This window comes from Cynoglossus semilaevis, chromosome 14, assembly GCF_000523025.1.
Source record: "Cynoglossus semilaevis isolate Cse_v1.0 chromosome 14, Cse_v1.0, whole genome shotgun sequence".
NCBI lineage: Eukaryota > Metazoa > Chordata > Actinopteri > Pleuronectiformes > Cynoglossidae > Cynoglossus > Cynoglossus semilaevis.
This window is the reverse complement of record NC_024320.1, coordinates 22,730,582-22,748,346: the sequence shown is the minus strand read 5'-3', so window position 1 is coordinate 22,748,346 and position 17,765 is coordinate 22,730,582. Positions and strand designations below refer to the sequence as shown.

General features: G+C 39.9%; 1 protein-coding gene and 1 long non-coding RNA gene across 6 annotated transcripts in view; one reads left to right on the top strand and one right to left on the bottom strand.

The window, feature by feature from the left end:
- The first annotated feature begins 1,366 nt into the window (after positions 1–1,366).
- On the top strand, positions 1,367–17,759 carry rfx3 (regulatory factor X, 3 (influences HLA class II expression)). 5 transcript variants are annotated; one of them, XM_017038584.2, is made up of 18 exons: positions 1,367–1,595; positions 6,336–6,448; positions 6,566–6,654; positions 7,794–8,052; positions 8,835–8,897; positions 9,308–9,382; positions 9,665–9,846; positions 9,933–10,052; positions 10,137–10,261; positions 10,379–10,494; positions 11,480–11,595; positions 11,749–11,903; positions 11,995–12,092; positions 12,177–12,326; positions 12,922–13,130; positions 13,225–13,378; positions 13,528–13,570; positions 14,018–17,759. In XM_017038584.2, exons 2-18 carry the CDS (start codon positions 6,341–6,343, stop codon positions 14,299–14,301), a joined length of 2,346 nt encoding a protein of 781 aa, XP_016894073.1. In that variant the 5' UTR covers positions 1,367–1,595; positions 6,336–6,340; the 3' UTR covers positions 14,302–17,759. The 5 variants fall into 5 exon arrangements, with proteins under 5 accessions (XP_016894073.1, XP_024917914.1, XP_016894072.1 ...); XM_025062146.1 differs by lacking the exon at positions 1,367–1,595 and adding an exon at positions 1,611–2,756; XM_017038583.2 differs by lacking the exon at positions 1,367–1,595 and adding an exon at positions 3,395–6,118.
- The window catches only part of LOC103390152 (uncharacterized), a 5,148-nt gene continuing 3,329 nt past the window's right edge, over positions 15,947–17,765 (bottom strand). The window contains exon 3 of the long non-coding RNA XR_522655.3: positions 15,947–16,021. This is a non-coding gene — a long non-coding RNA (uncharacterized LOC103390152). The remainder of the gene's footprint in view (positions 16,022–17,765) is intronic.

Genomic DNA, 17,765 nt, shown 5'->3' with positions numbered 1-17,765 from the left:
TCTGCTCAGTGGGCACAGGTGGTTGTTTGGAATTTATGACATTCGCAAACCTCCCAACAATGTGGGTTTTGTTTTCGTTCCCTCTTCCCAATTTTGTTGTGGCGCACGTGTGTCAAAAAGGTGAAAGCAACCAAATGTTGCAGCTGTACTAAATGTTTTCATCTTTTTTAAGTACGTGGGATGTCAACTATTAATGTCCTTTACTCTTCACAACATGATACCAAAGGTTATGATTCGGTTTCAGGCAAAAAGAGAGATTGTTATCAAGTTTTAGTTCTAATTACATCACTGTCTGGTGTTAAAACAAGAGGAGGAAAAAAAAAACAATTTAAATGATTTTTGCGTAGTTCACAGCTGATTGTGTACAATTTATTTTACGGATAAAAATATCCAGTTTCCATTCCATATAAAGCATTTTAAAAACTAAGGAGTGGCATAAAACACAAAGAACACACTCCCCACAATGGAAAATTGAGCTGTTGTAAATTTCTTTTTTCTCTCTCTCTCTCTCTCTCAAACACAACAACCAAAAACAAACTTGGAGCAGGCCACGTCACAGTGGATGTTACTGACTGACTGACACAAGGCCCTGACTTTATTCTCAAAGTAGTCCATTCCTGTGCAGGACTCTAATCGGTGTCTACTGGAGTCTTGCAGTTATCCCAAGGTCCTTAGAAACACTTCTCTCTTAATACAAAGTATTTGGGCCGGAGTGAGGACGGGGATACAATTGTGAGAGGAAAAAAGTCATTATTTTACGAGAATAAAGTTGTAAATATGTGACCAAAAAATTGTAGATTTGAAGGACTAAACTTGTGGAATTGTGAGAAAAAAGTCAAGGGTTAAATGTTTAAAGTTTAGAATAAAGTTGAGAGTTTAGGTGACTTTAGAAAGAGAGCAGACAGGATTAATCAAAATGACACTGAAAAGATTGCTCAGATACGTTTGTCTATACCAAGAAATAGAAAGAAATATGCATGAACAATTCTTTTTTTAAACTACAATGTTGTGTTTCTCACTTTCTGGTTTTAAGAGCACCGATAATGATTTACTTCAAATAAAGTAGCGTAGCTCTTTAACATTATAACATTTTATACCGTGGTATATCGTGTTTTATTGTGTTTTGTGGGGACTCTGGTAGCCTATGTAAATTCAATGTGCATGTGTACACTCATGGCAGCGTCCGTTAATCATTTCCATTACCTGGATAAATCGTACTACTTTGCTGGTAAACAAAGTGCAAACTATATCTTAAATTACCGATTGGGAGCTTATTTGTCTTTAACGATGTTCTAAGGACACAATTGGACACGGAAAAACCCTTACGTATTTGAAAGCGATTTTAAATTGACTTAATACCAGTGTTTGTTTATGATTATAATGATAATACTAAGGTTTGGCCGCTTTAATCTCCTCCCACCTGCCTGATAAGGCTGCGCGCTGCCGCTGAGTAGTTTTATAGCAACTGTTGCCCGGTGAAGCAGCGCCATAGTCACCGTAGTCCTGGCGACTGTAACCCACCAACAACAACCTCTCGCTCCATCATTCCCACCTCCTCCATCATCCTCATCTTCATCCACCAGTCCACAGCGCAGGTTTGAACTCACTCTTTACTATTCTTTTCGCCGGAATGCAGGCCATCTTTTTCTGCTTTTACCCAGAATGACTGAGGCTGGTTAATGCCGAGTGTGTACGCTGAGGCTGAGTAAAGGCTCGATGAGAAGAGCTGCGGTAGTTTCGCTAGCGAGGGTGTTTCTTTGTAACGTGTTAGCCTGCTCGGCTAACGTTCACCCAGGGGTGTTTGAGCTCCATAAAGAGAGTATAGTCTATTTTTCTTAATACGTGCGTATGTTTTTAGAAAAAGATCACAATCGCTGTATGTATCGCGAGAAAGGTGGTTCCTAGTTAAAACTCAGTGAGTTGAAGCCTAGAGCCAGGCTAGCCTCTGATGCTAACTGCTCAGCTGCAGCTGGAGCAGGTGTCTGTTGTTGCTAGGTTGCTAACGCCACAGTGCCTGTTGGTCTCTCTATCGCTCTCCTCGCCACGGTTCACACCATTGTTATGATCACACTTGTATTTAGTAATAGTGCCGTTTAAAAAAAAACCTTTTCGGCGAACATACAACGAGGACGACGTCGAACAGCAGTTAGAAAGTGCTGTTGTGTTAGCGTTTCCCTGCACTAACTGCTTTTGACAATAGCTAAGCCATTACTTTCCCTTTTGTCTTAGCCTCGCTCTTAGCCCTTACTCTTTGTGACATCGCATTGCTGTGATGAGAAAACTGATAACAAAGAACGTCTCAGTATTGCACATGTGAAGGGAAACGAAAGCAACACCTGTCCGATGCAAATTAAAAAGCCCCGTAGCGTCGGGATCCATCATTATCCCGATGCATTTCATTATTTCTGAGAACACTCGCTCTGTGGCCGCCCGCTCTGTATTTATACAGGAACACAGTGAAGGATTTGATCAGTGATCAGAGAACTTGTGATGAGTATTCAGTCCAGCAGTACATGGTTAAGGAGTGTTAAAACATATTTTGGTAGGATTTTGATTTGACCAACTGTAATTGGGTTTTAGCATCATATGAACAATTGTTTAAAATATTTTTAATTTAAAAAGTTTTATACTTTGTTTTTGCTCAAGAGTTGTTTTAGTTGAAACCTGTTTTTTTTTTATGCAGAATCACTTGGTTTATTCTTGGGTCCGCTGGGTATAGTTGTACAGCTGTGACAAGGCCTTTTGGGAGAGAACAGGTGTGTGTGTGTGTGTGTTTGTGTACGCACACACTATCTTTGTTAAACATCTTCTTGCACTGCATTGTTCTTAGGTCATTCTGTTATGCCTCTCCCCCCCCATTAAAACCTTGTAATTTAGTTGACAACAAATCTTTTTACTAGATTTATTTTCATTAATTTTAGTTTTTCCCAAAAATAAGACCGATCTCTCCTAGCTTGTCACACATAGACAACTTATGTTGTTTGTTTTGTTTTGTTGTTTTTTGTTTTGTTTTTGTTTTTTGCATTATACTGAAATACTGTTCAATTATTAAATTGTCTGAATAATGGACTAGGGAAATGAAATTTGGTTGCATCATAATGATTATTAAATTCATTTTTAACATTTGTAAACAAACATTTTTATATAAAAAAATGACCCTATCATAAATAGATATGGCATCATAATGACAGTGGTAACATAATGACGATACATCTTACAATAATTGTCGTAGATAAGTAATTGAGTCACCTTGTTTTTTTTGGTCTATAATACTCCCGATTTGGCAATATTATACCTCAAAGCAATATTTCAGATTCTAGAAAAAAATTAACTTTGTCTGATGACAATCAGAGAACTAGTCAATACTTAAAGAAACCAAACAGAATGTCTAGTTGGCTAGAAAAGTAATTACTTGTTTGGAGAAAGAATTGCAGTTAACAATTAGTGGGGCACAAGTTCAGTTCAACAAATTAAAGTCACAACTAAGTCTTGAAAATGAGAGCTGCATGAGCTTGTTTGGGTTTGGATAGTTTAGGACCACTCGTCCTAGCAGTGGCTGAAACCGTGCCCTAATTTAAAAAAAACTTCCTTATTCCAGTTCTTGGTGAACGAATTATGCATGGGCATAAACATGGGTATGGTTATGATCAGAATGTCCAGGTCAGGCTGGATCAATAAACAAATATCAGTCCAAACTGACATGTGCAGGTGAGTGCAGGATAGATTGTGAGTTTTGATTACCCTCAATCTTGATTATCTGAGGATTACTTTAATGTGGCTGTTCCATTAGTTCATTATAATTTTGTCATCTACAATTCCCTTGAAGACCTTCAGTGGATAAACAAAATGACTGACAGCTTTAAAGCAAATCAAACTAATTAGTTTATAAAAAGATTGGAGTCACAGAATGGGTAACACACACACACACACACACACACTGCATATGCAACAGGATGTTGGAAACTGCTAGTTATCAGCTCATGTTACCACTTACCTGTAGTCCAGTGAGCCAGAAATAGTACCGTGCCACCTGCTGCCTAGATCCTGTTGCATTTCCAATCACTTAAAGAGGGACTGATTAATTCAATTATTCAGGCATCCATTTTCATGGATTACAGCAGAACGGAACATGTTTGGTCCGTAATGTATGTTGTTAAGGACAGGGGAGATTTTTATTTGTTTTGTTGTTTTTTTTTGGGCACAGCAAGAGTTGATTAGAGTGATCAGATTTTGACATCACCTTACAAACGTTAAGTGGTTAATGCTTGTGACAGTCCGAAAACAACAGTATGTACAATAAATCAATGCAACTTTCTTTTTTTTTTAAACAGCTAAATATGTCTTCACCAGTGAAGGGTCCCATATAATTTAAGATTAAACGGCCAACAGTAGTTTGCATACCCTTTACATAAACCTCAGGTATGACTTGCAATGGCACCTGTCCCTTTGCTACTCCCATCATGCCTTGGGTGTAAATAATCCAAAACAGTGATGCATTGCTGCATGTATACTTGTCATGCTTGTTCACCTGCTCATATTTCTGTACTTGGTGTACTAGCGCCACCTTTTATCAGACGTGATCGGTGGAGTCGTATGACGATTCTTCCACTAACTTTTGACTGTAAACGTAGCTGCGTTTTTTTTCATTTGTTTCAAGCAAGTGGAAACTGGGGAGGAGAGAAAACGAAGGGCAAAATGTTGCCCTCCTCGGTGGCTTTTGTTCCTCTGTGTCTTTGTAGGGCTTGCACTTGCTCAGTGGAGCAAAGCATTTAAGTGGGCCACAAGGGAGTGCCTGAATGGTGAGGCAGGAGGTGTGTTGTCTGTGTCAATGTGTGTGTGTATTTGTGTGTGTGTTTGTGGAGGGGGATGGGGTGAGGCAACGAGAGTGTGTTGTGATGCAGGGGCACTTTTCCTCAATTAAGGTGAGCTCAGATGGGCGCATTAACTTGAACTTTTTTAAAGCACACTGTAGAACAGAAGTGTACAACCTCCATCCTAAAGAGACTGTTGGTGTCGTGGAGCCTTTTATCACCTTGGCAGCCTTAAAAACACACAACCTAACCTTTTGCCTTTACCAGTGGCGGTTTGTTTCTTAGTCAGACCACAGCTTTGTCTGGAAACAGAAGGCTTAGGTCTGACAGTCATAGTATAAGCGTACATCCCCCTCCTCAGCAGTTGAAAATAGTAGTGCTCTTGAAAGCAGATGGTGTTGAGTTAATGAATCTCCGCTCTCTACTTTGTTTAAAGAAGCTGTTTATTCTTCCAGTCTCTCCCTTCTTTATGGAAGACTATCCCTCTATCATCCAGATTGAATCACAAATAAAGCAATAGATTTTATCCTGAGTAAAGTATGATATTGCATGTAAGAAGAAGACTTTCCCTGGAGAGATTTGGAGCTGTTCAGAGACCAGGCTTAATTAACCAAGAGAGGCTTATTCATGGAAACTGTGATGGGTAGGAGGTGGCCTTCCCCTGGAAGGACTGAGTGATGTTAGCCATACTATTATTATCTCACAAACACAGGTTCACCGACAGATTCAGACACGCACTTTATGCTTATCATAAAACTTTCCTTGGTTACCAAGTATTGTAAATAGTTTCCGATGCGCGACAAACTGTAACTTTTTGGTTTAAAACCTAGGAATAAACTTTTACAAAACCCAAAACAATAGAAGTCATTTCTAGTTTTCTAGGCTTAATTACATCCAAGGTAACATAAAACCTGTGAGAGCGTACTCTGACAAAAAGAAAAAGGCAACATCTATTTGACGTCTGTTAAATATTAACCTGTTTTATGGCTGTGAACGTGGAGACTAGTCCATGTGTCACTGAAGCATGAGATGTTTAGTACATTGAGTACTCCTGGGCAGACACAGGCTCAGGTTGATTTGCTTCAAAGAGAGAATCAGCAGCATTGATTTAGCGCAGAACAGCCGGTGAAAACAGTGCATGTTCCTTGTAGGCTTTGATGACTATAATCTCACTCAGGCGTGCATGTCCTTGGAATATCTTAGAAAGAATTTGTAAAATTGTATTGTGTTTATTTGAGCCTCACTGAAAATATTTACAAATGGTTGTCAAATGAAGTTTACAGAAGGATTAAGATTTCATTTCTGTGGTAGGTTTTCTTTCCAGGTTGAGCAATTAAATAATCTGTACATGGGTGTGGGCACATTGATGTATTAAGATAATCATGCTGCTGTTGCTGTTGTTGTTGTTGTTGTTGTTGAGTTATACTAGTTGTTTTGCCAGTTTGACCGGAAAGGTTTACGGTTGTTTTAGATTCAGTTATGTAATTATCCACAGTGAAAGTGCAGAATCTCTGTCTATTCCAGGCGCCATGCAGACCCCGGAAGCAGGCGCTGACTCCACCTCCACTGTCCCTCTTCAGACCACTGTGCCTGTCCAACCTGCGGGCTCCACCCAGCAGGTGCCTGTCCAGCAACAGGTATATTTATCTTTTGACTGTGTACTCGTGTCACAACTTTCCTGCCTTGTCAATATTTCCCAGAGGTTTTTAGTGGCTTAAAAAATAAATTTGAAACTGTTGCACATTTCTTGCCAGGCCCAGACTGTTCAACAGGTTCAGCATGTTTACCCAGCACAGGTGCAGTATGTGGAGGAAAACAGTGGCGTCTACACCAATGGCAACATGTGAGTGAGTCACTCGGCTTCTCAGCTCTACTCTTACACCACTCCACAAATATTGGTGCTGCGTCTGCGCAGCCTGTTCCTTCTCCTCTCGAGTCTCTTCACACTATCATTCATGTCACAACCACATGATGTTGGTGGATGAGCGCGTTTGGGGGGTTTCTTTTCTAAGGCAGGGGTTTGCCACTTGTTGAATTGTGCTCAGTCACCTGAACATGACCAGAAGTAGGTCTGCACAAGTGCCGAGGCTACAACAACGGTCTCTCCTGTTTCGATGGAATGGCTTTGCATACACACTTCACTAACAAGCCCAAGCTGTGTTTGTCCTGCTGTGATCAACACACACACACACAAGTGTCTGTACAGACACGCACTGTAGGGACTTGTGGAAATACTGCAGGCGACTAAATACAAAATCATGAATACACCAATCACAGCCATTCTTTGTATTTCTAAAATCCTTGACATTGCTTGTATTTCAGTGTTCCATTTTTTCAAGGTTTATTAATTAGTTGAAATACTTGACTTCTTTTTGCAGTACTCGAAAATCCTGATGCAAACATGTTTCTTTTGTAGACCTGCTTTTGCAGCGCTCCGAGACTGTTTGTTTGTTCTCTATGTGCATAAAATATAAGTTCAAATTACAAACAGTTCCACAGTTAAACAGTAATTGTTGCCAAAAGAACAGTTTAAGAGAAGGTAAATAATAAAGGTAGCCAGATATCGAGCCAATTTTCCAAAATTGGTTAAACTTCGACAGAAAACAAAATGAAATTTAGTCAATGTAAATAAAGATGGCCATATATAATAATAATTGTATGCTGGTTAAATAGAGAAGTTAACAGGAGCTCAAAAGGTTTCCCATAAAACAAAAACACTTAAACTTAGGCCTTAGGCCCTAGCCTGGAATATCTTAAAGTTAGCCTGGGAAAAAATTAGTCACCAAGTGCAAATGAAAAAAGCCGGAAAAATACCAAATGGTTTGCCTGAAGATATAGAAATCAAGATTACGGAAAGTCCACAGCAATTCAAATAGTTCAAAGTTAGCAGGGAATCAGTGGGTTTGAGGATCCCCTGTTTGATGTTGAAAACAATGCGTTTTCCTTGAGTTTAACAGAACTGCCATCTTCTCTGCTACGCAGAAGGACCTACTCGTACTCAGAGCCACAGCTGTACAGCCAGAACAGTGGTGGAAGCTACTTTGACACACAGGGCAGTTCATCACAAGTGTCCACCGTGGTCACATCTCATGGCATGACCAGCAACGGAGGAGGGGGCGGTGGAGGAATGACCATGGGTCTAGCTGGGGGTCAGGTAATCAGCAGCAGTGCTGGAGGGTACCTCATGGACAACAGTGGACCACACCCTGCTACCCAGACAGCACGAGCCTCCCCTGCCACCGTGAGTACATACGAAAAGATGGTGCCACTGGGTTTTTCCACCTGTCTTCTCCTTCATACTGTCATGTGACTGCTCAACTATCTCACCGGCCTTTTATTCCCTGTAGTCGTCTTTCCTCTTCACATTCACACAGCTGCCATCTGTAGATGATTTAAAGGCTGCGTCTCTGCTACACACTGTCACTAATGTTACTATGAAAGTGCGGGTGTGCAAACACGTCATTCAGTATATCTTTTCAAACTCGCTCTTAATGGCCCGACAGTTTTTTTTTTGTTTTTTTTTAATTGGATGGCCACATTCAGAATTAAAATTACAGTCATAAATCAGTCATCCATGGAGATAAAAAAAAAAGTTATGTTTACAACTACTCTACAACTTGACCTGCAGCTGCCCCGTCTTTCTCCGACAGTCAATATTAATGTGCTCACACATTAAAAAGTTTTGAAGTCAGTCTCTCAACAACACGATCCATGAGTTGAACCACATCCGAAAAGTTAAGGGTTTCACCAATGATTGTGTTCAGCCTCTATTTTCTAATAGAAGACGGGATTTTTTGTCAAACTTAATTTTTAAACCTAGAAATTTATATTAGTTGTTAAATGGTAAACCTTAACAGGTCAGACAATGAGTTAGATAACATTGGTTGATAACATTGAGTGTTAAAGGAGCATAAGTCAGTCTTTCTTCAGAAACATTATTTACTTCACAAAAAATATGTCAATATAAAACAGTGTTTTCCAGCACAGTAATTTAGTTCTGTCTCCAACCACCTTTGATAATAGTATGAGTTAGGAAGTCGGGGTCATATCTGTGCACAAAGTGAAGAGCAGAAGCTGCTGCTGAATGTGAGTGACCTTTGAGCTCTAAGATTGTTTCCTTTTGGTGATGCTATTGGTGAATCTAACAGTGGGGAAGGAATGCTTGTTTTTTTTAATCTTACAACACACACACACACACACACACACAGGGCCTAGATTTCAAATGTTCGACTTTAGCATAGCATCTGGTTCAGTTAATTTTCACTGTTTTTCATCTAAACAATTGTTTTCGTGACAACTATAAGTAGCTTTGCTCTGCTTGGGTTTAGTGGTGCTTGCTTTGGTATCCTGTCTCGATTTTACTTTCTTTGCTAGTGGCGACTAATGTCCTCATCAACTTTTTAGATTTTTAGTTTTTTCTTCTTCTTCTTTCCTAATTTTTTTCCTTTTAATTTCACCTCTTACATTTTGTTGTCCTGTGCTTCGTGGTTTATCAGATTGAAATGGCGATTGAGACGCTCCAAAAATCTGAGGGTTTATCCAGTCAGAGAAGCTCACTGCTCAACAGCCATGTAAGTTGCTTTTATGAACGCCTGCCCCCTGTCTTTCCTTAAATTTTGTTGAGCTCACCTGTTTTTGCTTCTCTCAACTCTCTACATTTTAGTTTGGTGCTCGCAGGGGTTCTCTCGCTTTTCTTTTATTTTTGACTTCTTACTGTTGCTGTAGCTGCTATAGAAATGCCTTAGACGAGCTGTGACGCAGCAGATTGACTCAGAGAATGTCAAGTCTTTTTCTCAGTTTTCCTCACGGGGCAGTGTGAGCGAAACGCCATGTGTCGTGTGTTTCTCTTCTAGCTCCAGTGGCTGTTGGACAATTACGAGACAGCAGAGGGTGTAAGTCTGCCCCGATCCACCCTCTACAATCATTACCTACGGCACTGCCAGGAGCAGAAACTTGACCCTGTAAACGCAGCCTCTTTTGGCAAACTCATCCGCTCTATCTTCATGGGACTCCGTACGAGGCGCCTGGGGACGAGGTCGGCATCATTAGCACCCCGCGTCTTTCTATCTATGTGACCTTTTACCCTTTAACCTCATTTCGTTTTTTTCTTTTTTACTGTAGAGGAAACTCCAAATATCACTACTATGGTATACGTGTAAAACCAGACTCCCCACTCAACAGACTCCAAGAGGACATGCAGTATATGGCTCTGAGACAGCAGCCTGTTCAGCAGAAACAGAGGTGCACGAGACGTACATGAGGAAGAGAGAGAGACGATCTGTAACCATCAGTTTTTACTGATGCTAACGTACACTGTCATTACAGGTTCAAACCTGTGCAGAAGTTCGATGGCAACTCTGGTGATAACTACTCAGGCGGAGGTCAGCACCAGCCCGGTGCAGCAGAGCAAACAGTCATTGCACAGAGCCAGCACCACCAGCAGTTTCTGGGTCAGTTCGAAGTTCTTGTCTCTGTCTGAATTTCTGTATTATTTTCAATAATATTTTCTGTCATATGAACACTTCTTTCTCCCGCTTTAATAAATACAACTTTTTGCCTGCAAACAGATGCATCGAGGGCCCTCCCTGACTTTGTGGAGCTGGACCTGGGACAAACTAATACAGAGAACATCAGTCCAGAGGATGTGAAAGCTCTTCAGGTTCTGTACAGAGAGCACTGTGAGGTGAGATAAGCCCTTCTTTTCATTCTTCCTTGACATTTTCACACAGAGTAAATCCTGCCAATATCGCAGCAGCCAATGATACCATCAAGTCTCAATATACCGTCTTTGTGCCTTTACATTTTCCAATTGATTTGCTTTGGTGCACGAAATTCACCACCAAATAAAACTCCATTCCACTTGAGACTCTCTCAGAGGGAAGATTTCTTTACTCTTGTCAGAAAAAGTTACTTGTTTGTCTTTAATTATAAAAGGTTTTTAGGTATAGACTTTGTATGTTTTTTTCTACAAAATATATGAAAAGGTCGTGAGAGTTTTAGAGTAAAAACAGATTAGTTAAATGTCATGCTGTGACATTTACAAATTTAATTTTCTTTGTATATCTTTGCAAATATCTCGAGGCATCGTGTTATCGACAAAAGTACATTTATCTTTTCTTTACTGTCAGATTCCGCAATTTACATTTGGTCTTGTTTTTTTTTTTTTGTTAAATGACAGTTCAAGTGTAGTACTTGTTCAGAGAATAATATTGAAACTCTATACAAGAACCATTAAAAACAATAGGCCAGGGGTGGCCAACCACTCGAGGCTAATATTTTTACTATGTTACTGCAAAGAGCCATATGACATACATGAGCATGTGAACTGCCCCATCCCTTTAAATAAAATAAAATAAAACTCTCCCACTCCTTTAAAACTTCCTGTGTACATCTTTTGCATGACACGAATTGACTTTTCCCTAAGTGTCAACGCCCATAACACAAACAAAATTTGACATAAACGTGAGAGCTGCATGAAACTGGGCAAAGAGCCCAGGCAAAGAGCCGTTAAAACTTATAACAATAGTTACCTTTGTTGATATTTTCTTAGGGTTGTTAAGCAATAGTTACCTTTGTTGATATTTTCTTGTTTTAGTCTTGGTAAATGAATGAAGAAATATTTTAATAAGTAAACATAAGTTTTTTTTGTTGTTTGTTTTGTTTTTCAGGCTATTTTGGATGTGGTTGTCAACCTTCAGTTCAGTTTAATTGAGAAGCTATGGCAGACATTTTGGCGTTACACACCCCCTGACTCAGTAGAGGGCGCCACCGTAACAGAAAACAGGTAAGATGAAGCAGCTGAAGAGCAGATTTTTTTTTTCTTTTTTCTTTTTATTAAAGGTGTTAGATACGGTGTTCACATCTACTTTGGTGAAATAATGTAATTGATACTAGTGTGTAAGTCTTTGTATTATATATGTAACTTTTGATTCTGCAGCAGCATTAGCGAGATTGAAGCGCGACTCCCTCGATCGCAGCTGTTGGCGCTGTGTAGAAATGAAGCTGTGCTTAAATGGATGAGCACCTGTGACCATCTCATGTACCAGGCCCTTGTTGAGATCCTCATCCCTGATGTCCTGAGACCCATTCCCAGTCAGTCACACTCATGGACAATATCATTATTTTACTTAATTTCCTTTTATGGCCTAACTAGACATCCTTTACTTTTTTTTTTCTTCTCCAGGTGCCTTGACTCAAGCCATTCGAAACTTTGCCAAAAGTCTGGAAGGTTGGCTGAATAATGCTATGAATGCCGTTCCGCAGAGAATGATTCAGACCAAGGTACGACATTGTTGTAGATGACAGGGCGACACCTGATAGGTGTCAACTGAGCTTTAACTTCAGCTTTTCTATGTATTGTTTCAGATTGCCGCTGTCAGTGCCTTTGCACAAACTCTGCGCAGATACACATCTCTGAATCACCTGGCTCAAGCAGCACGTGCTGTGTTGCAGAACACATCGCAAATCAATCAGATGCTGAGTGATCTGAACCGAGTGGACTTTGCCAATGTGCAGGTCAGACGACCTTGTAGTTTAATGTTCACATTTGCCTTTTTTTTTTCTTTTTTTTTTCATCGTACCAATTCATATATCATGAACACTGTATTAAATGAGGGCTGAGGCTCCAGGCGTAAAAATACATTTAATTGCACCTTTCTCAGTTTCCTTAGACGAGACCACACAATTCGTCTTGATTGGCTATTTTTCTTTTGTACAAGTACTGACACCAGAGCTAACTTGAACTACAACAGTCCAGGTACAGGTACTTAGTACAGACGATGTGTTCAGAGGCCAGAAAACTAATTGTTAAATATAACGGCTCTAATAACGGCCCTGTTTGCACTAATCTGTCAGAAGTAAATATTTTGTTGTTCAAAGTTTATATTTGTGTCTTCTTTAATTTCGTAGTCAACCACCATAATTTGATTTGAAAAACTGCTTATTGTTTTAAATTTGTGATCAAGTAAATACAAAAATGTTGTTTTTTTTTAAGTCACATTCCTCCATGATCTTTTTGTACAAAAGTACAAAAATTTTGTTTTTTTTAAGTCACATTCCTCCATGATTATAAATATAAATCATTTGTCTGTTGGACGGTGTTGCTGTACAGGAACAGGCCTCTTGGGTGTGCCAGTGTGAGGAGGGAGTGGTTCAGCACTTGGAGCAGGACTTCAAGGCTACACTACAGCAGCAAAGCTCTCTGGAGCAGTGGGCTGCCTGGCTGGACAACGTGGTCACTCAGGTGCTTAAGCCCTACGAGCATCGACCCAGTTTTCCCAGGGCTGCTCGACAGTTTCTGCTTAAATGGTCCTTTTACAGGTAGGTTGGCCAAAAGACAACTATACTGGTGTGTGATTGTTGCCTGGTTTTCCAACAACACAGAGTTTCAAGTGTTTTTTTCATGTCTCCGTAGCTCTATGGTGATCAGGGATCTGACCCTACGCAGTGCTGCCAGTTTTGGTTCCTTTCACCTGATTCGCCTATTGTACGATGAGTACATGTTTTATCTGGTGGAGCATCGTGTGGCCCAAGCTACTGGAGAGACACCTATTGGTGTAATGGGCGAGGTACAGTTTTTTTTGCTCCTTGAATTCAAATACTTAAAAGCAGGTTTCACTTTTCTGTTTTGATACTGATGAGTATCTTCTGAGAATAATTCATTAAAAAGTGGAGAAACTAATTGAAATGACAACGTTTGTGTCTTTTTCTTTAACAGTTTGACAGCTTCAACACCTTATCCCTCACTAACATTGATAAAGGTACGTGTTTGCAGGAAGAGTCAATGTTGACAACTACTGTTTAACTGTCAAGAAATTATCTCCTGATCATCTGGTCCTTCATTCTATTCTTCAACAACTTGTTTTGTTAAACTTAAATGACTTTGCGGCTGATAAGCATCAAATCTAAACAGAGCAGACACAGACAAGCACAGCATTTAATAGAAGTGCTATCCTGAACATCTCAACAAGACAACCTCAGTCCGTTTGGTCTACTCTAAAGACTCCAAAGAATTTATTCAACTCCTTAAACTGTCTTTCATTTGTCAGACCACTCTAACTTGTCCTTTAATAAATCTGTTTTGCCTTAAGACCTATAACAGGGACTATAATATAAGACAGATTTTACAGCCATCTTCTGTAAATATTCTGCTTTAATCCAATTAGTCAAGCTCTTGATTTGACAGTTTGGTATTTTTCCCTGTCTAGATGAAACAAGTGGGATGGACAGTGACTTAGAAGAGGACTCAGAGGAATGTGGGGAGCCTCTCGCCAAGCGGGAAAAGTCTGAGCATGAGGTGATCCAGGTAATCCAGGTCAGTGGACTAGACGATGGTAGCCACCCCGTGGTGGGAGTGGTCCAGCCAACCGTTCTTCACCACTCTCTGCCTCAGCCCCCGCTGGACCACACTGAGCACATCCTTACGCCCTCTGCTGGTACCCCCAACATCCGCCACTGCAGCACAACAGGCAACACCTACGCCTCTGTCTGAGGGTGTGGCCAAAAAACAAATTCTGGCAGATTTTTTAACTGTTTCACCTTCACTGCATATCTTTCTCTCTGTAAGTCTTAAATGTTTCTGTCTCTCTTCACACATTGTCTCCGTCTGCAACCAGCCTCTCTCCCCTAGTGGAGAAGTGCTGAAATACACTCTGGCTAAGTTGAGCTGTCTGTTTCTGACTGCTCAGATACTGGATGTGGTGTCATCCAATAAAAGTCTCTGCCACAACAACTGGTGGAGGAAATGGAGTCAAATGACCTGGTAAACATTACTCGCTAAGTCAGTAACAAACAGCAGCTACCTGGTCTGTGTACGCTGACGAGCTTAACTCCTTCAAACTACTGACGTCTCAGAGCTCAAATCAAGTCACCAGTCCCAGTGAAACAAAGTCATAGTGTAGTAAATCATAGCTATTATTTGTTGTAAATACTTTTCTTTCTTCCTTTAATTGGTATTACCCAAACAACATGGTGCTAACGTTGTTTTTGCTTTGAAATCTAGTTCTCTTTGCTGTTATTGGTTGGTGTCAATAGGCATTCAAATGATGTTATTGTCATTGGCTGTCGCTAAAAAAACACAAATGACTTGCTACATATGACCATTTGTTTACAAATCTATCTGGTTTTCGTTCACCCAAAATAACTAATAGCTTTCAGCCACATTAAAAAAAAAAAAAAAATCAACTTAAATATTTGTGCTGCTACTCCTGTGTTTGTATTTAGAATACTGAGAACTTTGGCTCTGCACCACCGTTTTCTCAGTGCTAGCTTTTCTATGCACATTGTGCATAGTGCTTGCCTTTGTTTGTATTAGATGCTCCGTAATATGTGTTTGCTGTGACGTGCTCATTTACCGACAGGACACGTTCCACAGTTTCCCCCACGCCCCAACACCCCGGTTCCAATCCAAAACAATTTTCTTACGTTCATAAAAAGGACCAAAAAAAACTGAACCCACGAGAGGAAACTGTCAGTGCCGCCCGAGAGCCGTTTCCTGTTACACAGTGCCATGTTGCAGAACAGAAGGAATGTCAGGGATTTTATGTACCTCGGCTTTATCATAGTGCCTTATCCTTTTTAATGCAGCTGCCCTTGTTGTCATGACTGTGCGTTGTAGACGACCCACAGCCTCTCTGCATTGTCCCAGCCCCAGATGTTTAGCTTTCTGGTGACTTGTGGCTGGATTTGGGCTGGCTTCATCAGCATTGAGACGGAGGAATGCAGGCACAGACACATCTGTTGTTTTCCCTCTGGATCAGCTCTGCTACGCTCATAACGCATCTGATTCGTGGTCCATAGCCTCGATCCTGCCCTACTTCTGCCATCTAGAGGCCTGTTCTTGCATTAGCCTTTGTTACTGGGTGATGTCTACACACGAATGTCTAAGTCCGTGCTGTGTTTTGTACATACATATATATATTTATCTGTGTCTTGTGTGCTTGGAACACATCTGTCAGTCACCCTACCTCAAACCAGTGGTGCCAGCCCTTTTTGACTCGTGCAGAACAGTCACCAAACACTTATTGCACACACACACACACACAGACACACAGACACACATCCCTGTACTGCACAGATCTCAACGCGTTAAAGAAAACCTGCATTGCTTTTTCTCTCACCTGATTCTTTCGGTTCCTCGCCCGTAAATGCTTTTGTCCTTTGTTCCCTGTTTGAAGATCATCTTTGTACAGTGGACCAAAAGTAGATATTTTCTGATAAAGAGAGAGAGAGATATATATGTATATTATATATAATGATAAAAAACACTACATATACTTGTTGCTTTATATGTTGTTGATCTGATCATTTATCTGTGTTATTTTTGATTGGTAGCGCCACACTGTAATTAGTTTATAGACTGAAGGCATGGGTACTTTTGTTTTGTTTTTTGTTTTTTTTTTTAGAATACTTGAAGGTTTTCAACCTTCGACATTGTGAAGAATATTGAGATTAATCCCCTGAATAGGAACGCTTGGCTGCGATATTTGTTTGTTTGGTTTTTTTTTTATCTTGTTTAACATGCTTGTTAAACTGTTGCGATACTCTAAGCATCTGTTTGGAGAAATGTTTATTTATTGGTATTTATTGTGTTTTTGTTTATGGAGAGACTTGTTATATTGGTACTGGATAATGAATTGTGAATGACACTTACTGCAAAGAGCAGACCTACTGTACAGAAGGACCGGAAACTTCTTTTGCTTATTTTTTTCTTCCTTCTTTGTAAGTCTTGCATTATTTTGATTGTTGATCTTTAAGGAGGGGTTGGTACTATTTCTTTGTAGTAATCAGTCCATGACGTTCTATTACAAATCCAAAAAAAAAATCCCTTTTTGATACTAGCAGTAAACAGGAGCTTTGCCATGTTGTCTTAAACTACAAACTTCATTTCCAAAAAAGTTGGTATACTTTCTAAAAATACAATAGGAAAAAGAATAACTGAGTCCATGTTATTTACCTGAACCATTGAGGAAACAGTGTCAATTAACACAATGTGTTTTTAAAAATGACATTAGATCCTTCATGCCAAAGACAGACAGATCAAACCAACGGTCCCTAGGATATGCCATTAAGGATCTGCATACATGTGAAGTTGTACCACATTTTTCATTATTCATAATAGAGTAAATCAAACCGATGTATTCAGGTCTAAAAAAAAGAAAAACGGACATGATTTGTGCATCTGCACCGCAGCAGGTCCAAACAAGACATCTTTTCCCAGGTTCTTGTCCCATAGAAAAGTCTATGGGACAAAAACCACTGAAACGCCTACTGTATAAATTATAAAAACATTACTCTAGATTGAAGAGGCAGTTGTTCAATTTGCCCTCCTGTTGTTCTGATTTGTCTACTATTGAAATAGTCCACAAAGAGGAAACTCAAACGTCAAGGTTCAGACTTTTAGGCCGCTCAAATCTTATACACAAAGACAAACACTTATATACAAAATCAGCAGCAACACGAGAACGTTCACACAACAACGCCACCAAAATTTTGTGTTCTCAGTTTGGGTGTGATGTGAAGATAATTCAATGCCTGGAGTGTGTTGCAGGTGTCGGTTGCTAAAGTTTACTAAACAGAACTATTTGGCTGTAAAACCTTCAGTAAATAACAGATTTGACATTTTACTGTGTTTTTAGAAAGTGGACCAACTTTCTGAAAATGGGGTTTAAATCTGGTTGCCTGTGTGGGGACCACACTTGGCGGTAAAGAAGGGTGTGTTTAATTGTTCGTCTGTGTGGGTCAGTGGGTTTATTTGTGTCTTTAAATTATTTTTAAAACACGTTGGGGGAATTTTACAAGGAATTCTTTTTTTTTATACCTGCAGCACACATGTCTTATCATTAAGCCTTACACTTTTTCTATTGGCTTTAATATCTGGAAAAACCCAGATGAAATGTGCGAGGATTCAAACTTTCTTCTCATATCCCTTAAGGACAATTTACAAAAATGTCAGCA